General features: G+C 34.1%; 1 protein-coding gene across 5 annotated transcripts in view; it reads left to right on the top strand.

Moving 5' to 3' along the window:
- Positions 1-22,853, top strand: part of MIOS (meiosis regulator for oocyte development) — a 103,597-nt gene extending 80,744 nt beyond the window's left edge. For 3 of the 5 annotated variants that reach the window (XM_008686283.2, XM_040644250.1, XM_040644249.1), the window contains 8 exons: positions 2,309-2,563; positions 5,084-5,274; positions 7,853-7,918; positions 8,733-8,891; positions 13,887-14,039; positions 15,478-15,682; positions 21,683-21,812; positions 22,623-22,853. In XM_008686283.2, coding sequence (XP_008684505.1) covers positions 2,309-2,563; positions 5,084-5,274; positions 7,853-7,918; positions 8,733-8,891; positions 13,887-14,039; positions 15,478-15,682; positions 21,683-21,812; positions 22,623-22,719 — 1,256 coding nt within the window. In that variant the 3' untranslated portion in view covers positions 22,720-22,853. The remainder of the gene's footprint in view (positions 1-2,308; positions 2,564-5,083; positions 5,275-7,852; positions 7,919-8,732; positions 8,892-13,886; positions 14,040-15,477; positions 15,683-21,682; positions 21,813-22,622) is intronic. The other 2 variants (XM_040644251.1, XM_040644252.1) reach the window with 2 other exon arrangements.
- The last annotated feature ends 318 nt before the right edge of the window (positions 22,854-23,171 follow it).

Here is a 23,171-nt window from a genome sequence, read left to right as displayed (position 1 = left end):
CCTAACATGAATAATATTGTAAGCTTTTGCCACAGCCTAACATCATATAATGAAACAAGTATTTAAATGTGTGAATTAGGTTTGACGAGTTTAGACTTTGGCTATGTACTAATTTTACTCTACCCATGTATTTAGACTAAATGGACTTTAAGAAATAATCTTTTGCATTATTTATATAATTGCATTATTTATAAATGACAACTGATTCAGTTGGGTTTTTGAAAGATTTTATTTATTTAGAGAGGGAGAGAGAGGGTATGCACGTGAGGTGGGCAGAGGGAGAGAGAGAAGCTCAAGAAGACTCCATGCTGAGCGTGGAGCCCGATGCCAGGCTCAGTCTCATGACCCTGACTGAGATCATGACCTGAGCCGAAATCAAGAGTCGGATGCTTAACGACTGAGCTACCCAGGTGCCCCCAATTCAGTTTTTAATGTTTTCTCAATATTGCTTGTGTTCATTTCTTTAATGCCTTGATCAGATGAGTATAAAGTCAACTTTGGACAGTATGTTAACTTATATTCATTTATTATTATTTCCATGGTCTGGAGTCTTGGCCTATACCTTCACTGGGTACTCTGCTCAGGGTCTCACAAGGCTAAAATGAAGATGTTGGCCAGGTTTCCGGAAGTTGGTGTACTCTTCCCAGCTCATATGGTTGTTGACAGAATTGGTTCTTTGAGTTGTAGGACAGAAGTATCCTTGCTGGCTGTCACCAGGGGCTGCCCTCAGCTCTTAGAGGCTGCCCACACTTCCTTGCCACATAGCCTTCTCACAACAAAGCAGCTTTTACTTCCAGTCCAGCTGGAGAATTTCTCTTATTTCCTCCAGACTCTTTTGAAGGTGTCACCTGGTTACCTCAGACCTACACAATGTAATTTCCCTTTGATTAAGTCAGAGTCAATGGAATAACAACCTGAATTACATCTGCAAAATGCTTTCACTTGTACTATCTTGTGTTATTTAGAAGCAAGTCACAGATTTCACCTGTCCTCAAGGGAAGGGGATTATGCAAGGGTGTGGTTGCTAGGGGACAAGAATCATGGAGCCCATTTTACAATTCTGCCTACCACAAATAAGTTGAATTATTTCTTAAAACCTATTTATTATTGATGTAGTTATTTACAAAGGCATACTTACTGTATTACATGTAAGTAGATAAACATAGAATCACTGTAAGTTACTCCTAATAAAAGATGTTTGTAATGTTGGATATTCTTGCTGCCTAATTCATAATTTAGCTTATTCTGAAAATCCTTTTCATTAAAATAACAACACATAATTCTATAATGACAATTTTGTTGGTAAAACTTTGTAAAACATTTAATAATTTGAGTTGCAATTAAGAGACAAGTTTCATCTTTATTTATTTTACCTTAATTTAGTACCATTAAGATCATCTGCTTTGATTGCAATCTAATGCTGAATGAATTATTTATTTATTTATTTATTTTAAAAGATTTTATTTATTTATTTGACAGAGAAAGACAGCCAGCGAGAGAGGGAACACAGGCAGGGGGAGTGGGAGAGGAAGAAGCAGGCTCCTAGCGGAGGAGCCTGATGTGGGGCTCGATCCCAGAACGCTGGGATCACGCCCTGAGCTGAAGGCAGAGCTTAATGACTGCACCACCCAGGCACCCCCCCGAATGAATTATTTAGATTCCTTATGAAAAGAGAATGAGAATATAAAGTCTTCTGACTTAGTGAAGAGGAAGAAACCTTCAAATCATTGCCATTGTATTTTAGCTTTAGTATTTAAACTTTTGAAGTACTTTTATATTTATCTCATTTTTTCATATATATGTATTATGCATACAAAGAGAAAATGGAAGATGGAGTGTATTGGATCTTAAGCACTGGGGATAACCTTTCAAATAGAAACAAGATGCCTGCCCTTTTGGAGCATACGTTCTAGCAGGAGAAGAGATAAGTCTGAAAATTAATAAAATATGGGAGCTTTCATTAGACCTAAAGGAAATAGAGGAAACTGTGTCACATTAGATAGTAACAGGTGACACTCTTAGATTAGGTGGTCAGGGGGGCTTCTCTGAAGCTGTGAGTCAGCCCATCAAGCATTAATTGTTCTTCCATAGCTCTTTTTGATATTTCAAGGAACTGTTGTACTTAACAACATGTAAAGTATGTTTTGTTTTTGGCATATTGTACATTTATGCTGTCATGAATTTGTAGTTAAGAAGTCAGATATCCAAAACATGATGTTGAAATAATCTCTGTGTAAAACGGACTTATTTTCTAAATATATTTCAAAAATTAGTAAAGCAACTAATATAAAAATACTTCTCTTTTCAGGAATGGTGGAAAGCAGCAGACATAATTGGAGCGGTTTGGATAAGCAAAGTGATATTCAGAATTTAAATGAAGAGAGAATCTTAGCTTTACAGCTTTGTGGGTGGATTAAGAAAGGAACGGATGTAGATGTAGGGCCATTTTTGAATTCCCTTGTACAAGAAGGGGAGTGGGAGAGAGCCGCTGCTGTGGCATTGTTCAACTTGGATATTCGACGAGCAATCCAAATCCTGAATGAAGGGGCGTCTTCAGAAAAAGGTATTAGGTTATAGTCTAAGATAGTTGTAGTTTGTAGAATCCTTTAAAGAAAAGATGCTGATCACTTTCAAATATTTAGTCAATATGTTTGTGTAAATTTTTTTGAAAGACAACACAGAACTGTATCTATGCAAGTAAATATTAGTCCATCCCTTTTGTTTATGCCTTGGTTTATGTCTGTAAAGAACATAATGTGTCTAAAGACAAAATGTGTCTTAAGTATCGTTTTAATAATATTACAGTGAATGCTCAAATGCATCCATTTTTAACACTTTTTCTTTAAAGACAGTTCACATTTTTTAAAAAGGATTTTTCTTGAAGGTTACGACTATTTCAGTTTGCAAGCATTCTTTTGTTTGTTCGCAAGCATTCTTATGGCGAACATTTGAGAGTATTTTTACTTCATCTTTTGGATGGTTATTGGTTGGCTTTTAGGAAACTAAATGACTCTTTTAGTTAGACTAGTATAGAGTATTGTAAAAATCCTACTTTGAGCTGCAAAATGCTTCTACTTGAGTCTGGTGATTTAAACGTAGTTTCCATTTAGTATTTTTTTAAAAGGAAACAATGAAACGTGATAAAGTTTTACTCTGACATTTTGCAAGGGAATACTCAGGCAAATAAATTCAATCCAGAAATTCAGTGTTTTTCTTATCAGGAATATTTCACTTGAAAATAAGACGTATATAGCTATTGATTTTTAATACATCTAGCAAATTATTTCTGATACTCAGAATGCTTAATTCTTACTTGCTGTTCCATTTTGAAACCATTACAGTTCTGTTGTACCATAGAGAAAAACATGGAATTAATGTATTTACTTGCAGTAAAAAAAGTTGAAAAAGCGAATGTTTTGCCCAAATTGGCCTCTTTTCCCTCACTTTTGTTCTAATGTAAGTCTTCCCCATTTGAGAGTACAGTAGAAGATAATATGGCGATGAAAGAAAGAATTTGATATTTAAAGCCGTTTCTAATTATAATTTTGCTACGACCTGGGTGCATGATACTTCCCTGTCATGTATACCTAGAAAATCTGGTGGTAGATTTGAACACTCATTCTGTCAGTAGGGGGAAAGTATCTTTCTAGTGATTTCATTTTAAGGACTAAAAGATTTCCCTGAGTCAAATGTTCCTTCCACTTGGAAATAAATTGTTTTGAGCAGGATTTAGGAAGATACTCCTTTGTTGTGGTGGTGGTGGTTGTTGTTAATCTTAAAGACTTTATTTATTTTTTTTTTTTCTAAGATTTTATTTATTTATTTGACAGAGACAGCCAGCGAGAGAGGGAACACAGCAGGGGGAGTGGGAGAGGAAAAAGCAGGCTCATAGCGGAGGAGCCCGATGTGGGGCTCGATCCCAGAACACCGGGATCACGCCCTGAGCCGAAGGCAGACGCTTTAACGACTGCGCTACCCAGGCGCCCCAATCTTAAAGACTTTAAATCCAACTTAATAGACTAGGTAGAGGAAGCAAGCACAAAGCAACTTGGGGAAAGTGTTTATAGAAATGAAGAACAAGGCTATTTAATAACATCAAGTGGGAAATGCTATTTTATTTGGAAAAGAAAGAAAATGATTAGGATCCAGGAACAGAATAAGAAAATTGCTATAATGTACAAAATAAGAGTAAAAGTTAAAAGTGAATTTAGTTTTTTCTTGAAGGTGAACTTACGTTAGAAGGCTAGCCAGTCCATAGGGCTGACTGCCAGGTTAGCAGCTTATCAGTGACTATATAAACTGCTAAGAACTAATGTTTAAAAGACTGTTGATAACAAATACTTTGTTGCAGATGTGTCTAAATAAATGCTGTGGTAATGCTCTTAAGAGTAAAAGTTAAAAGTGAATTTAGTTTTTTCTTGAAGGTGAACTTACGTTAGAAGGCTAGCCAGTCCATAGGGCTGACTGCCAGGTTAGCAGCTTATCAGTGACTATATAAACTGCTAAGAACTAATGTTTAAAAGACTGTTGATAACAAATACTTTGTTGCAGATGTGTCTAAATAAATGCTGTGGTAATGCTGATAGTTAATTTTGTCCTAAAAAAATTAAAAGTCTTAAGGTATTATAAGACTGCTGAAATACTGGTTTTTACTTAAGTATGAGCATTATATACTTAGGAATAGGAAAACAAAAAGATTCTGAAAATTATAGTACCGAGGTATAGTAATATTTACTATCAGTGCTTTGAAATATGTCAACATAAATGAACTTGATAAAGCTGACTGATTCTGGTCGTATGGCTTCACTTCTCTTCATTTAGGCTCTAAACAGTAACACTGTATAGGAACCTGCCTGGAATAAGAACTTGAAAATTTAAGATGTGCTTGTCTTGCACAGGGTTAGCAGTATGGGCAAAAGCTTTAGAAGAATGGAAATTTTTGCTTGTGGTCCTTGCCAGATTTTCTAATGTGGAAACCCTTAATTCTAGTGGGCTTATTTTTCTGTAGGTAAATGTGGCCCTCTGATCTTTATGGTTTAAGAACTGGAAGAGAAGGTATTAAGCTTTTGCTCACTTTGATTAGCTGGCTGTTTTAAATGTGCAGGTGATCTGAATCTCAATGTGGTAGCAATGGCTTTATCGGGATATACGGATGAGAAAAACTCCCTTTGGAGAGAAATGTGCAGCACTCTACGACTACAATTAAATAACCCGTATCTGTGTGTCATGTTTGCATTTCTGACAAGTGAGACAGGATCTTATGATGGAGTATTGGTAAGCTAATTTCTGTTTGAAAAGACTCCTTTTAAGTTAGGAGTTTTTATCTAGCCTTGTTAAAATTTTCAAATGTCCATTGCTTAAAATATTGTTATATTTTGATGTATTTTTGTATTATTTAAAATAAGGTTTCTTAAATATTTTTGAGCAGCTGTTCTTGAATGTCATTTTACAGTTAGCTGATAATAAACTTGATTTTTTAAAATAGTTTTAACAATATAATTTATAGACATAGAGGGCATAGGATTTATCCTTTAGCTTAAGAGCAGCTCTAGAGTTCTACAACTGTAAAATGTAAGTTTTATATTGAACTGTAATTTTTTCAAAGTGCATATTTTTGTTTTTAGTTAAGTAAACAAACACATGATCAGTTATGATCAGAATCACTATATATCTTGTCCAAGTTAGTATTTGCATTCTCAGACATGTACCAGTTTGGAAAATATATGATCACACTACTTACAGTGAACTATTTCATTTTTTCATTATTTGGTCTTTCATTGCTTTTTCTCTCATGCTTTAACCACCTATAACCACATCACCAAATAGATTCTTTATCACAGATTGGGGAAAGAAAGAATGAAATGAGTTGGGCTTGTAAGTTTCAGTTATTGGGTTTTTTTTTTTTTTTAATTAATTTATTTCAGAGAGAGAGAGAGACAGCCAGCGAGAGAGGGAACAGAAGCAGGGGGAGTGGGAGAGGAAGAAGCAGGCTCCCAGCGGAGCAGGGAGCCCGATGCTGGGCTCTATCCCAGAACGCTGGGATCACGCCCCAAGCTGAAGGCAGACGCTTAACGACTGAGCCACCCAGGCGCCCCCAGAGTTACTGGGTTTTAAGCTTCACATTAGTACTACAACTTTCTTCATGCTGTTGGACTTCTTTCTACCACCGAGAAGAGCTTTCTAACATGAAATTTATTTCTGTGTTTGCCGTTACAGCACTTCATATGAAAGATGCATTACTTGAAAAATTGATTTAAGTGTCAGTCCCTAAGAATTTATAAAAACATGTATTTTATGGAGCTATCTTAATGAAAATATTAATAAGTGTTGTTAGTGTCCATTTTGACAATTCCTTAGTTTATATATTTTGTCCATTACTTTTAATAAATGAACTGTTGAACTTTTCTAGCCACTTCAAATTAATATCCAAGAGTATGTTGGGTTTTTTGTTTGTTTTTACTATTATTACTCTTTTTTGTTAAACAGAAGACTTTAAGTGTTGCATTTTGAAGAAATAAAATAATACTTTTAGGAAGTAGAAAGTATTGTGAAGACTAGAAAAAGAAGTGGATTGTTCAAACTTTAAATTGATAGAGAAGTATTCTTTAAATATTAAGTTTCTGTATTTTAAATTAAATAACCCATTATAAATACCCTCATTTTCTTATACCTAAATTTGGGTTATTAGGTAAGGTATATCTTACGTTGAATAGGATGTTCATATTTCCAAACTGCTTTGAGAGTATACCTACTTATACTTTATGTAAATAATTATAATTAACATATCCTTTGTTAAAAATTGTTAAGTTGTAGTAATCTAATGAAAAGTACTGAATTGGGAAATCAGAAGATGAAGGTCTGAGTCCTTGCTCCAGCTTGGTTACTTCAGCTGGCCAGTTAACTTTTTTGGGTTTTAGTTTTCTGAGCTGTAAAATGGGACAGCTAATATTTATAACACTTTCCCCATCAAAATTGTAACACCTCCACCTGAATCTAAAGAGTTAAATCTAGTTTGTACCAAACATGTTCCCTCTTAAGGGCAGAACCATATTTTATAATTGAGAAAACATGCTAGGATAGGTACCAACTGAAGTGATCTTATGTTTAAAGCAGGAAAACTATATTTCATAGAATGACTTCAGTGGAAATAGGATCTTTTTTCCATCTTTACACTGTTTTTTACTTACCACAAAATTAATTACCTTTCTACATTTATAGAAATTCAAAATAGTGTTTTACAATATTGACAGATATACAAAAATTTAAATATCACAGTACCCCTGAAAATTTTGTCACAAACCACCTTTATAACTGTATTTTGCTATGGCCACAAACGTATGTCTATTTAGAAGGGTATATTTTAAAACTTACCACTTTCTGTATAGAGACATGTGTTGATAGACTTTCCAAATTCTGTATTGGTATATTCACACTGGTATATTCACTGATAATTCACAGATTTCCTGGATTTGTTGGTTAACTTAGCATCCCAGAAAAGATTTTCTCAGTTTTCCCAAAATTAATTTCTATGATGGAAGGATTACATGGCATCTTAAATCTGATGAACCATACATCACTGCTCATATTTCATGACTGAACTGGAATGTTTTTAAACTGAATTGGTCAGTATTTAAAGTGTAAATTTTTGCTTTGCAAGAATAATAACCTTAGCATTGAGTTTCCAAAGCGATACATTAAGAAAGGCATCTTGGGCAATCAGTGGCTCTGCCAGTATATACACAATAACTTACTAATACGTTTGAAAATAAAATTACATATTAAGTATGTAAAATAGTCTGCAAGAATTTAAAACTCGTAGCACCTACAAGTAACTTCTTGCTCTTCTTTTCAGTATGAAAACAAAGTTGCCGTACGTGACAGAGTGGCATTTGCTTGTAAATTCCTTAGTGATAGTCAGGTAAAAACTAATTTAATTCTATATTTGAGGTAATTAATATTTGCTTTTATTGGATTAAAGTAATCTTTACAAATATGTGTATGTAACATTTGTATATAAGTTCTTCTAAAAAAGTAAAGTAATAATTTTGTTAGATCAAGATACTGTAGACATGTATCATAACCAAAATTGTTTAAGAATCCTGACTTAATATTTACTTTATTTCTGCTTTTGGTCTACAGATAAAGACCTTGAACTAACCCCTTTGGGATGCTAGAAAAGAATTCCTTCATTACCTAATACAATAAAAGTATTGAATGCATATTCTGTGTCTATAGCGGGAAAGAAATGCCCTTAAACAACCAGTAGTACAGGTGCTAAGTGCTAATATAATGAGGAAGTGCTGGGGGAACATAGAGGAATCTTGGCTAGAGGTTGGGGTGAGATGAAGTCAGAGACCTTACCAAGAGGTGATTATTTTTTATAATCTTCAGGTTCCCTTTCAACTCAGATTCTGTGATTCCATTATAGCAAGAACTTTGCAGAATACTGAGGAACAGTTCTCTTTAAATTTAAAATTGTTAACCCTCTATACTTCTTTTATAGAATAATTATTAAAACAATGCTTTTTAAAAATTTTTTTAAATAATCATGGATGCTGCATTGTAATTTATGGTAGATACAGACTTCTTAAGCAATCACATCTAAATTTTTGCAAGGGCTTTGTTTTAAAATGTTTTCCATAAAAATAAAACTATTCCTAAAGTACAGGTTTTGAAGTACGAAGTATATAGTGAAACAGATTGCTTCAGAAAAATCACTTTGAATTTTCCAGTTAAATAGATATATTGAAAAGTTGACCAACGAAATGAAAGAGGCTGGAAATTTGGAAGGAATACTGCTTACAGGCCTTACTAAAGATGGAGTGGACTTAATGGAGAGTTATGTCGATAGGACTGGAGATGTCCAAACAGCAAGTTACTGCATGTTGCAGGTTAGTGCATTGTGGCAGCAACTTAAAGAAAAACAGTGATGGATCACCTTCTTCCTTCATTGAGTGGGTATGCCTTTTGCTTGCTCAGGATCTTTAGAAGGCATTTAATTTAATTCAGTTTTTTTAATTTAAATTTTGGATAATTAACATACAGTGCAATATAGGTTTCTAGAGTAGAATTTAGTGATTCATTGCTTAAATACAATACCCAGTGGTCATCACAACAAGTGCTCTCCTTATTACTCATCACCCATCTAGCCCATCCCCCACCCACCTCCTTCCATCAACCCTCCTTTTGTTCTCTATCTTTAAGAGTCTCTTATGTAAGCTTGTTTTCCTCTCTTCTTTTTTCTTTTCCCCCTTCCCATATGTTCATCTGTTTTCTTTCTTAAATTCCCCATATAAGTGAGATCATATGGCATTTGTCTTTGACTTATTTCACTTAGCATAATATAGTCTAGTTCCGTCCATGTTGTTGCAAATGGCAAGATTTCATTCTTTTTGATGGCTGAGTAATATTCCATCATATATATACACACCACATCTTCTTCATCAGTCGATGGACATTTGGGCTCTCTCCATAGTTTGGCCATTGTGGACATTGCTGCTATAGACACTGGGGTGCATGTGTCCCTTTGAATCTGTATTTTTGTATTCTTGGGTAAATACCTAGAAGTGCAATTGCTGGATCATGGGGTAGTTCTATTTTTAACTTTTGGAGTCACCTCCGTACTGTTCTCCAGAGTGACTGTACCAATTTGCATTCCTACCAACAGTGCAAGAGGATTCTCCTTTTTCTACATCCTTGCCAACACCTCTTGTTTCTTGTGTTGTTAATTTTAGCCATCCTGATAGGGTATGAGATGATATCTCATTGTGGTTTTGATTTGTATTTCCCTGATGCTGACTGATGTTGAGCATTGTTTCATGTGTCTTTTAGCCATCTGGATTTTTTTTTTTTAAGTGTCTATTCATGTTTTCTGCCCATTCCTTAACTGGATTATTTGTTTTTTTGGGGTTGAGTTTGTTAAGTTCTTTGTAGATTTTGGATTTTTTATCAGATATGTCTTTTGCACATATCTTCTCCCATTCCGTAGTCTGCCTTTTAGTTTTGTTGATTGTTTCCTTTCCTGTGCAGAAGCCTTTTATCTTTTTTTTTTTTTTTTAAAGATTTTATTTATTTATGTGACAGAGAGACAGCCAGCGAGAGAGGGTACACAGCAGGCGAGTGAGAGAGGAAGAAGCAGGCTCCCAGCAGAGGAGCCCGATGTGGGACTCGATCCTGGAACGCCGGGATCACGCCCTGAGCGGAAGGCAGACGCTTTAACGACTGCGCTACCCAGGCGCCCCAGAAGCCTTTTATCTTGACGAAATCCTGATAGTTCATTTTTGCTTTTGTTTCCGTTGCCTCAGGCAACATGACTAGTAAGAAGTTGCTGTGGCTGAGGTCAGAGGTTTCTGCCCATGTTCTCTAGGATTTTGATGGATTCCTGACTCACATTTAGGCCTTTCACCCATTTTGAATTTATTTTTGTGTATGATATAAGAAAGTGGTCCAGTTTCATTCTTTTGCATGTGGCTGTCCAGTTTTCCCAACACCATTTGTTGAAGAGACTGTCTTTTTTCCATTGAATATTCTTTCCTGCTTTGTCAAAGATGAGTTGACCATATAGTTGTGGGTTCATTTCTGGGTTTTCTATTCTGTTCCATTGACCTGCGTGTCTGTTTTTGTCTCAGTACTGGATCATCTTGATGACTACAGCTTTGTAATATAGTTTGAAATCTAGAATCATAATGCCTCCAGTTTTGTTTTTCTTTTTCAGAGTTGCTTTGTCTATTAGGGGTGTTTTGTGGTTCCATACAAATTTTAGGATTATTTGTTCTAGCTCTGTGAAAAATGCTAGTGGTATTTTGATAGGGATTGCATTAAATGTGTAGATTGCTTTGGGTTGGAAGGCATTAACTTTAACGTAATCAGTTGATCTGTAGAAGACTTCTACCTTATCTTGCTGTCCCTCAGCCTCCTGCATTGGTTATCCAGTTTTTCCTTTCATTTTGGGAAGTGTCAGTGTTGAACTTACATAAGACTCAAACAGAGCAGAGAAACCTCTTTCTAATATGTCTAGTTCACAAAACTATACCTTCTACAAAAGAGATTGCCTTTCCCTGATCTGAACTACAGTCTCACTTGAAGTGCAGAAGGCAAGTTATACCACAACTCTCTTAACTCTCATTTTCCCTTTTTATGATTTGGGGTAACCAGTTCATCAATTTATTCTCAGTTCTTACTGTCCAGCAGTTAAAAACAGATTTCTGGCAAAGGTTCCTTTCTTTACTTTTGATAGAAATAATGGTGAAAATTTAGAACGTTTTCCTGAGATTTTCTATAGCCCTCCAGCTAATCTTATCCTTTCATGGTGTCCTGTTTCCTATCCCCATCTTTTCATACACTTGATAGCATGCTGTGTACTGGGTAAATGTAGTAAAATGCCCCCTCCAACCCTACCTTCTTATGAACAAATTTAGATACTGGCCCACGAACCACAGTATAAACTTAGCAACTTATCAGGCCACTGCCCATGGAAGAAAAGGTGTCATTCTGTAACGAAGTGCATCATTTTTTTCTTGCTGAAATGAGGTTACATTTATTAAATCAAACTGTAAGTATGTGGCTACAGAGTGCAAGTGGCCTTATATTATTAATGAAGAGAAGTCAGCTATTATAATTATCGTCTCCCTGTATAATGTTTTGTTTTCCCTTGGGCTGCTTTTGATTTTTAGCAGTTTATCCTTGATGCTTAATTGTACTTCTTTCTGCCCTGCTTGCTGTTCACTGAGTTTCTTGGATCTGCAAGTCACTGTTTTTCATTAGTTTTGCCAAGTTTGGGGGTATTTTATATATGTGTGTATATATATATATATATATTTGTGTGTGTGTGTGTGTGTGTGTGTGTGTGTATATATATAAATTATTTTTTTTTTCTTTTCCCTGCTTCAGTCTCATTCTCTTCTCTTTTTTGGGCTCCTATTACACTTAACATTAAACCATCTGATAGTGTCCCATAGGTATCTGAGGTTTTGTTCATTTTCTTTCCATCCTTTTTTTCTCTGTTCTTCAGATTGGTTAAATGCTGTTGATTTGTTCATTGACTCTTACATCACCTGATACTAAGTTTTTCAGCAAATTCTTAATTTCAGCTATTGTACAATTTAGTTCTAGAATCTCAATTTTTTTATAGTTTACATTTTTCACTCAGATCCCTATCTGCACACTAAAACACTTTTCCTTTAAGTCTTTGAACATACACCTAATAGCTGCATTCAGGATTTTGCCTGCTAACTCTAACATGGGCTATTTTAGGCTTAGTTTCTATTGACTGCCTTTTTTCCTTGACTTTGAACTATATTTACCTGTTTGTGTCTCGTGGTTTTTCACTGGAATGCTGGATGTTGTCTATAGTACATTATAGAGATCTGGGTTCTTTTACCTTTTTCTGAAGACTGTTGGTTAATGCTTTTGGAAGTTCAGTTACTTCCTGTCACTTTGGTCTTAGATTTTGTTACTGTGGATCTGTGGGAAGCCCAAGTTATTTCCCAAGCCTTTCCAATCTTAATCTCCGAATTGTTTTCCTCTGCAGATTTTGTTGGAGCTTAATTTTAGGTTTATTTGGGGCAGATCTAGAGAAGACTTACCAAATATGAATTGACCAAATTCTTTCTGAGTTTATCCTTACTGCCACGGACGGGGAAAGAGTGGGATATGAAGATTTCTCCTTTTTTCTGTGAATTTTCTTTTTAATCTAGGGATTATATTCTACTTTAGTACTTAGTTCTGGCTACTTGGTCATTATCAGGACTAGAAGAGATGTTTACATTTTAAGAAGTGAAATTATCAGCTAAGAGTTTTCCACATATTCTTTTAGTTGAATTTAACTCTGATAATAGAAACGAACACCTAATTAATAGGTGAAAGATAAGTTCCTTCTGTTTTGATTGACTGTCTAAAGATTATCTATTAGCTGTTACAGGTTTCTTCCCTTTTTCCGTAAGTAAGATGCATGCTAACTTCTAACATTTTACTTTCTGTCTGGCATCCCAAAACTGGGATTCAGATTGATGCCCATGGTATCTTTGAAGGTTGAAACTTCCTCTACGTTCTTTATCATGTGAACTTAAGGAAGATATCCTGGACAGGGCTAAAAGCATTCTATAAAAACCCGAAGCAAGCACAGGTGAAATGTGAAATGTCACAGCTGCCAGGGAAAATACAGCTTTAGGAAGAGTGTTATTGGCAAGAAATTGAAGTTCTTATTGAGAAGAAATCTAAAGTAAACTTAAGGTAAAGAAATTGTTGCTTTTCCCTGTGGCCTAGGGGCAAAAGAATGAAGAACATTTTTGGTTTGGTTTTGGGGCTGTTTTGTTTTTGGTTTTGTTTTAATTTTTAAGGTAATAAATGTATATTTTAATTGAGGGAAGAGAGAGAATAGACAGGCTTAACTTTCAGATAAATAGGTATACAAAAATAGCATCTCTGTTCACAGTACATTGCTAGATACAAAGGATGAGGCTCAGTATTATTTTAAATGTGATGGAACAATTTTGGTATGCTTTTGGATTAGATGGTAAACAGATTTTGTGAATGCAGAGATTTTAATTTTGGGGACAAATTATTCACATTGCTTTTTATTGTATTCAAGTAGGAAAGTGAATCGTTTACCCTTGGGTCCTTAAATAAAAGAGAATTACACTTTCCTGGCCAGGTATAATGATAATATATATAGTACATATTTATGTCATTAGTAGAGGCCAGCTTAAATTAAAGAAGCTTCCATCAATTATTTTATCTGTATCCTCATTATGAACCAGCATTTGGCAAAAAGGGAGCCAAAAGGGAGCCTATTTCTTCTGTGTGACTCATACTCACATGTATCTGGAATCCTCTGGCTTAGCCAGAAAAATTTTAAACAACTGTATTAATTCATGTTTTCTTTTTAGGGTTCTCCTTTAGATGTCCTTAAAGATGAAAGAGTTCAGTACTGGATTGAGAATTACAGAAATTTATTAGATGCCTGGAGGTTTTGGCACAAACGAGCAGAGTTTGATATTCACAGGAGTAAGTTGGATCCCAGTTCTAAGCCTTTAGCACAGGTAAGTAAGTACATTATTTTGGAGAGAATCAAATTGTAACATGTGCTTAATGTAGCCCAAAGAGAATTGTTCACAGCATGTTATATTGGGTAAATGTAGAGTTCAGTTTAATAAATTATTAGCAGCTCATCCTTTGCTTATATTGAGTTCCTATTGATGTCTTTACCTATCCCAGATTGCACTCCGTCCTTGACCATCCTGTTTTTTTGGTCCTGCCACTTCCTAACAGTCATCTCAGTGGCTTGAGCTTTAGTCTGAGCCGGAGCAAATGACAGCAAGCTTAGAGGGTCTTAGGCAAACCTTATCAATTCTAGGGCTCAGCTTTTCTAGTATATTCCAAGCCCTTTCAGAATCTAAACTATTTACTATCCTATAAATTCCATTTATGTATTGAATTTTTCTGCACTAATGTGTAATAAGGCAGGATTTGCTTTTTCCTCTAACAGTGTATGCATATGTCTATATGTCTAATTAAACATGGAAATTGTTTTATTTTAATATTAGTTTAAAAACCATGAGCTCAGTTATCACATAAAACACATGACATGAGATCAGCGTATCTAAATTCGGACATTAAATACCGGGTATATTCTCAGTGTGAGCACTTGATGGTGCTGTTTTCTTATTTTAGCAAGTTGAGAAATTAGTGATTATTTTAAAACAACCCGAGTTTTTGTAAAATAGCATTACATGATAATATTATTAATCTGTGTAAGTGTTGAAGAGCCCAGGAATTTAATGTAAAAGCAAAGCAAACGTTTTCTATTACTATGCTAAAATTCTAGCTATTTGACATTATAGGGTCTTAAACTCCTTTTCGTCTTAGGAAATGAATGTTTTCTTTAAAAGAAAATTTTGTTCAGGGGGCTCCTGGGTAGTGCAGTCGTTGGGCGTCTGCCTTCAGCTCAGGGCGTGATCCCAGCGTTCTGGGATCAAGCCCCACATCAGGCTCCTCCGCTGGGAGCCTGCTTCTTCCTCTCCCACTCCCCCCGCTTGTGTTCCCTCTCTCGCTGGCTGTCTCTATGTCAAATAAATAAATAAAATCTTTAAAAAAAAAAAAAAATTTGTTCAGGAGATGAAATCATTGAACTTTGGGTCAGAACTTATATTGGGTTATTTTGTAATGTTCCGGTGTGAATTTTAAAGTCTTTGTTATTTCTCAAATGTTCTTATCTAACATTTCCAAGTTTTTCTACAGATGTCAATGGTGTTAGGAAGGATATAACTAAACAGAGGTAACAGAAAAGAAGTACTCAATGTCACCGTTAAGTGGAAATCCTAGATGAAAGCTAGTCAAATTTAGCACATAACAAATTATTTTACAATATAAAATAAACCTTAAAAATTATTTAAGAGTAATTTGTTAGGATCAAACTTTGAATTTATGTTATTTATAAAATTTGCATTATATTTATTCCTCCTTTCATTTGTTGTATAGGTGTTTGTGAGTTGCAATTTTTGTGGCAAGTCGATCTCCTACAGCTGTTCAACGGTGCCTCATCAGGGCAGAGGTTTTAGTCAGTATGGTGTCAGTGGTTCACCAACAAAATCCAAAGTCACAAGTTGCCCTGGCTGTCGAAAACCCCTTCCTCGATGTGCACTTTGCCTCATTAATATGGGAACACCTGTTTCTAGCTGTCCTGGTATGACATAATTCTATAATATATTTTCTGAGCTAAAATTGTTCCTACATAATTGACTTAATGTTATCAACAGAAGACATACAAGGTTGAGTTTATATTATTTCTAAGAGCAAGCCACTTTGCTGGCTCAGAGGTTTTGTATTTCCTGGAATTTGTAAAATCTATATATTAAAAGTAAAATCTGTATTCGTGATATCACAAGTAACCTCACAAATGCTGGCCAATTTAAAGTTTGTGAAAATAGCTTAAATATTAAGTAATCCTATAATTATATTATTTTCTTATCACTTTTTCTAAGAGGAGTTCCCTCAGATTTTGTGTTTAAAAGTCAGTGCACCCTCATTTATTAACAAATACCTTGTATGCATAAAGAGCTTTTGATAGTCTCAAAGCACTTTTACATTCTCTTTTTTAATCTTCAGAATCTACCTGTGAAATACAGAGAGAAAGTGTTAGTCTAGAAATCACATCTCTTTACTTCCAAGTTTTGGTGCTGCTTCTGCTAGTTTGTCGATTACCTAGTGAACATATGTATCTTTTTAATGGTTAGAAATATTAGGATTATTGTTTACTGCTTATGGTACATATAGAAAGAAATTTTGAGAACGGTAGATAATTGAGTATAATGTATCCAGTCGCTGAAAATATTTGAGCTATTTATTTAACTTGAAAATTACATTATGGCAGAAATTTTAATTAAAAACATGAGTATTTAGCATATTGGTATAATCAAGAACTGGATATGGTGTCAGAGTGCCTATTTTATTAGTTCTAGCTCTATGACATTCAGTCTGTAACACTGAGAGTTACTTCAGCCCTCGTTCATATAAGGTGTTGGACGGAGATTCTTTTTAGGTGTGGAATTTTATAATTCTGTTCTGCAGCTGGTTTGTGTCAGTAGTTTGTTTTGTTACATTAACATCTGTGAAAGAGGTTTGCTGGTATCATTGGCTGAGTAATTATTTTTCAAGTTAGATGCCTTTTTTTAAAATAAAGGCAATTTGTAATGTTTTCAAATTTATATATTAGTTTTGATTTAAATTTTAATCAAGGATTTTTATTTTCTGTATTGTGTATTGATCGCTTTTATGGTCTTGATACTAGTAAATAGAAAATAATTTGGACTAAAAATCCACTACAGTGAAAGAACGAGGCAAAATATTGCATAAACAAGTTATAAATGAACTGGGATACGTAAAAATATTAAAGTCAATACATCTTGAGACCATAAGCCCCAGGAAGCCATAATGGCCTGAGTGCTGTTCTTTTTTGCTAGATATTAACTTTTCAATCTTTTTTATTTTTGAAATAAGTAAAAAAAGAGAAAATCAGTTTTCTAAAATTTGAAGGAAAAGCAAAACATTTCAACCTCTCTGTTATGGAGACTGTTAATTTAATGAATATTCAGCACTCAGGTTTATAAAATCCTAGCATTTTTCCACATTTACTTCAGAAAATTTATTTGAAATTTGCTTCAGTAATAATTTTTTGTATATATTTGAATACTTACTAAGATAAGACAGATATGCTGAGATGAGTAAAAGGTCCTGTGGAGCTTATAGTGTACAGTGAGCATGGATAAAATAAGAAATGATATGTTTAAGAAAATAAATAGTGGTCCAGAACACCTTATCTGTCATTCCAAAATCTCTAAAAAGATGTGAAATCCGAAGTTTTTTTTTTTTTTTACGAATTTACAGTAATCTCATATGAATTTAAAAAAAAAGAAACAAAAAAAAAAAAACACCTGTTCAGAATTGACATGAGGCTGTTAAGGTCTTTGATTACAGAATGCTGCCTCAGACTTTCCTGGAATTGTTATATTTGCTCATTATTTTTCTAAAATCCCAAGTATTCTGTATTCTGAAACATGTTTAGCTCCCTGAGGTGAATAAGGAATATTGTATAAAGAAAGTATTAGGAATTTTGAAAGAGGGAAACATTACTTCTGTTTGAAGGAAATCTGGAAAACTTCAGAAGGAAGATGCTGTTTAAGCAGGTCCTTTAAAAAAGTTTGGGAGATTTAATACGTGAGGATTTTAGAGAAGACTTTCCAGGTATAGACAAAGAATGAAAAGCATGAAACTTGGGTAAAGAGATTGGTAAATGTAATTACACCATCGGAACTAGCAGTTGCATCTGTATGACAAGGGCTTAACAAAGTAGACTGATAGGAAATACATTTGTGTAGGAAAATTAGGGAAACCTGAATATGATCCTTAAAGGATTGCTGAGCTGAGTTAATTAGAAAATACAGTTACCCTTGAACAACATGGGTGTTAGTGGCACCAAACTCTGAATAGTCAAAAATCTAGGTATGACTTTTGACCCCTCCAAAATTTAACTAATAGTAGTTTACTGTTGACTGGAAGCCTTACTGATAATATAAACAGTTGATTAACACGTATTATATGCTTTGTGTTTTATACACTGTATTCTTATGGTAAAGTAAGCTAGGGAAAATAAAATGTTAAAATCATAAGGAAGAGAAAATTTATTTGCAGTACCTACTGCATAAAATGCACATGCAAGCAGGTTCACATGGTTCAAACTCTTGTTTTTCAAGGGTTAGCTGTAATAAGCATATTCTTTTTTAATATATAAAATCAGAAGATTCTGAGTTCCAAAATAAGACAGGACCTAATAGAAATAAAATGCTAGCTCAAGGCAGTTTAAAGATTGAGGTGTACAAACCCCCTGATGCTTTGCCTTTAATTAAAGATGTCATCCATCCATCATGGTTCATGATCCAATGGCCAGGATTTCCATAAGCTTCATTAACTGGTGTTGCGTATTTTTGTACTCAATTGTGCTTTAAAGATTGGAACTCTACTGAAAATAATGTTTATAATTATAAACCTTTATAATTATTTATAACTATAATGTTTAGTTATAAACATATTTAGCATTATAAATGTTATTTATTCAACAAGTATCTATTTAGCACTTATTGTTTTAAGTGCTAGGAATGTTACAGTGAACAAAACAGACAAAAATACCTGCCCTTATAGAGCTTAATGTAAAGGAGTGATAACTTTTTTTTAAGTTCAATTATATGCTGGTTTCTTTCTTACTCTTAGTAGTAGTAGTAGTAGTAGTATTTAGTGACTACGTGAAACCCTAGTTTCCCTCAACTATTCTGTAGCACTTATCTTTGTAATTCACTATGAATCTTTTAAAAGTTAAAACTATCTAAAATAAGAAAATAAAAAAATGAAAGTTAAAACGATTGATCTTTTTTGAGTATAGTTGACACACAATGTTACATAAGTTTCAGGTGTACAACTTAGTGATTTGACAATTTGCCATGTTGGGCTCTGTTCACCACAAGTGTAGCTGTCATCTGTCCTGTTACATCACCATTACGATATCACTGACTGTATTCCTTATGCTCTGCCTTTTGTTACTCATTCAGTAATTGGAGGCCTGTATCTCCCTCTCCCTTTCACCCATTTTGCTTAACCCCCCACACCTTCCCTCTGGCAACCATCAGTTTGTTCTCTGTATTTATGGGTCTGATTCTGCTTTTTGTCTATTTTTTTAATTTCATTTACGAGTGGAATTGTTCGGTATTTGTCCTTCTCAGTCTGACTTATTTCACTTAGCATGATACCCTCTAGGTCCATCCATGTTGTTTCAAATGACACGATCTCATCCTTTTTATGGCTTTGTAATATGACTTGTATATGTATACCACATTTTCCTTATCCATTTGTCTATTGATGGAGACTTAGGTTGCTTCCATGTCGTGGCTATTGTAAATAATCCTGCAATAAACATAGGGTGCATATACCTTTTTGAGTTAGTGTTTTCATTTTCTCTGAGTAAATACCCAATATTGGAATTACCAGATCATATAGTAACTCCGTTTTTAATTTCTTGAGGAAACTTCATATTGCTTTCCACAGTAGCTGCTCCATTTGCATTCCCACCAACACTTCACAAGAGTTCCCTTTGCTCCATATCCTTGCCAATACGTGTTGTTTCTTGTCTTTTTGATTCTAGCCATTCTGACAGGGGCAGGTGATATCTCATTATGGTTTTGACTTGCATTTCCCTGACTATTAGTGATGTGTATCTTTTCATGTGTCTGTGAGCCATCTGTATGTCTTTGGAAAAACATCTCTTCAGGTTCTCTGCCCATTTTTTAATAGAATTGTGTGTTTTCTGGTGTTGAGTTATAAAAGTTCTTTATATATTTTGGTTATTAACCCCCTATCAGATATATCGTTTACTAAAGCTATTTGATCTTTAAAAAGCCTTTTTTCATGTGGCAGTGAGGTAGACCTTAATATTTTCAGCTTCATCAGAGAAACATAAGGAGTAAACTGTTCTGGATTTAGTCCATTTTCCGTGTGTTAGAAATAACAAAAACAAAGTGAAAATCACTTAATGAGCTATATACAATATAAAATAGTTTATCTTTAAAAGGTCTGTATTTTCTTTCTTTTTGTTTTCTTCCTCTCCCCTTTCATTGTTAATCATTTTTATGAAGGTTTTAGGAAGAATTTCAGTGTATTTACATCTTAACCACCTATACATATTACATCTTCAACCACCTATATATCCTTTTACCTTATTATTATTAGCAAAAACAGATGGGTATTTTAAAAAACCATTTGTAAGACTATCCTTGTGGTCATTATATTATGACCAGCAATGGTCTAGGTAAAATTTTGACCACAGCATCATGTGTTAAACAACTGCTTAATTAAACTTAATATTTTTACTTACTCATTTTTCTATTCTTGTCTTTATATATGATCTTAAAATATTTTAATTCGATCTGTTTTAAAATAAAAGAAAACATATTAAGATAGCCAAAATTAATAGAATGAGCATTTTTTGAGCACTAAAGGTTATGTAAATATATATGTGAAGATACACATATAAATATGCATGCGTAATAATACATTTTTTTCTTCAACTTTTTTGTGAACTGTAACACAGATAGATAACACAGATAATATATATGTATCAAGTACTATGATAAATCAAACATCATTGAAGCCTGTGTCCTGCTTAAGATAACATTGGCTATACCAGCGTCTTTGCTCTTTATTCCCTGCCTAGTACTACCTCTTTCCTCTTTCCCAGAGGTAACTACTGCCCTAAATTGTGTTATTTGGTTCTTGGTTATCGGTATAGTTCTATTACATGTTTAGTTTTGTCTGTGTTTTAAATTCGTATGAATGAATCTTATGGAATATATCCTTTGGCTTACCTTTTTTTGCACAACATTTTTTTTTTTAACTTTTAATGATGCTGATGAATGTAGCTGTAGTTTATTCATATTTCAGTAGTATTTGGTATTCCATTTATGGCTGTAACACAGTTTTTTCCACTCCACTATTGATGGACACTTCAGTTGTTTCTAGATTTTTACTATTATGAACAATGCTGTTATGAACATTTCTGCATATGTCTCCTTTTAGCATGTATAAAAGTTCTCTAGTGTATGCACCTAGAAGTAGAATTACTAAGTAATACTGTTTGCTAATGTTTTCCTTTGGATTTTTATGTCTGTTCAAGGATAGAGATTGGCCTATAATCTGGCTTTCTCATATTATCTTGGCTTTTGGCAAAGTTATGCCAGCCTCAGGAAATGCATTGGGACATTTTCCCCAATGTTTTTTGGAAGAGTTTGTATAGATGAAAATGACCTGTTCCTCCAGGGTTTGGTAGAACTCACCTATAAACTGGATGTGGTATTTTCTCTGTGGGAAGATTTTAAACTTACTGTTTTTCTAAGGTTGTTAATTCAGATTGCTTCTTAATGGGTTTGATAATTTAAATTTTTCCGTTTTTTATTGACTATTAAAAATGTAAGGAAACTCCTGTTATCCAGTATTTTTCAATCTAAACTAGATCATAGCATTAAAATTGCTATTTCAATATGATGTGTGATTTGTATTTTGACATAGTTTTAGAAATACCTTTTAAGAAGCTTTGAATTAAATATTTTGACAGTTAACGAAGATAATTTTCTTTAACCCATAGGAGGATCCAAATCAGATGAAAAAGTAGACTTGAGCAAGGATAAAAAATTAGCTCAATTTAACAACTGGTTCACATGGTGTCACAATTGCAGGCATGGTGGACATGCTGGTCATATGCTTAGTTGGTTCAGGTAATCAGTACGTTTCTTCTTTCATAGGCTTGGAGTTAGAGGAGGTAGAGCAATGGCCTTTTAAATAGTTCAGGTGTATACAGGCAAAGGATAAATTTCTTTTTTGCTGTCACTTGGGTTAATAAAGTTGGTGTCAGCATTTCTGTCATTAGATAGCCTATGTAATCTTAAACTATAAAATTAACACTTCCATATGAGAAGCAGTTTAAATATTATGTATGGGTTAAATGTTTGAATAGCATTATTTGGAAAGAGGACTTGTTCATAGTTTTTTTTTTTTTTTTTTTACAACTGACCTAATATCCTATCATAGTATGTAATTGAAATTAGAAATTAAATGATGAAGTAAGTATACATATCAGACAACTGTATCAGTTATCATCTAAATAAACTTCTCATATAGTAAGTAAGCACTTCATGCAATAGAGACTCAAGCCATATTTAATTCTACTTTAAATAGTGCCAGGGCCCTTTACTCTTCATTGCTATAACTTTTACACCCAGTTTGTCACATTGGCTTTAATTAAAACTGAGCACATCCCTGTCACTTTCATAACTGTAAATCAGGTATCTTGTTATATATTTAAAACGTAAAGCTATTCACTTTCCAGTAACTTTCTCCCCAATTCAGCTTGTCAGTGATTTTTTTTTAATTCTTTTCATGCTTTTTGTCTTTGGGTTTTAATTCCTATATTTTTTCAAATACCATTTTGAAAATTACATTCTGCATAAAGATAGGTATATAGGTAAATGTATGTATGTATATGCTTAATTTAGATTTTTAACTGTTACTTGACCTATTTTTTTTAGGGACCATGCAGAGTGTCCCGTTTCTGCATGCACATGTAAATGTATGCAGTTGGATACGACAGGAAATCTGGTACCTGCAGAGACTGTCCAGCCATAAAATGTTATCATCTAAAGAGAAACCTTCAAGTGTGGAGCTTTCTAATAGATGTCCTTCATAGCTCAAAAACGTACCTCAGAGCAAGTCACTCATGACTTTCCTGTAATGGGAAAATAAATCATTCTATCAAATCAGCAATTTGATGTTTGAGTGGTTTTGATGTGCTTCACAGAGACAAATGCTGCTGAAGTGAACATCAGCGTGTGGGCATGAATTCTGTTCAGTAGGTTGAAAAAGTTCATTTTGGAAGAGTTTTAGAGGGTTTGTTGAAATTATGAACACTATGCAAGCAGAGTTTCTGGAATAACCAAGAACAGACCTTGAACCTGTATCTTCTAAGCTGACATTGGCTCTTTTCAGTAAAATCTGTATATCTTTTAAAATAGAATAAAATGACCAATTTTTTACCTTTAGAATTGGAGAACCCCTGCCCCACACTGAAGAATAAATTT

This window comes from Ursus maritimus, unplaced genomic scaffold (genome assembly GCF_017311325.1).
Source record: "Ursus maritimus isolate PB19 unplaced genomic scaffold, ASM1731132v1 scaffold_3, whole genome shotgun sequence".
Taxonomy (NCBI): Eukaryota; Metazoa; Chordata; class Mammalia; order Carnivora; family Ursidae; genus Ursus; species Ursus maritimus.
The sequence above is the reverse complement of the archived record's forward strand: the minus strand, read 5'-3'. Positions and strand labels throughout refer to the sequence as shown.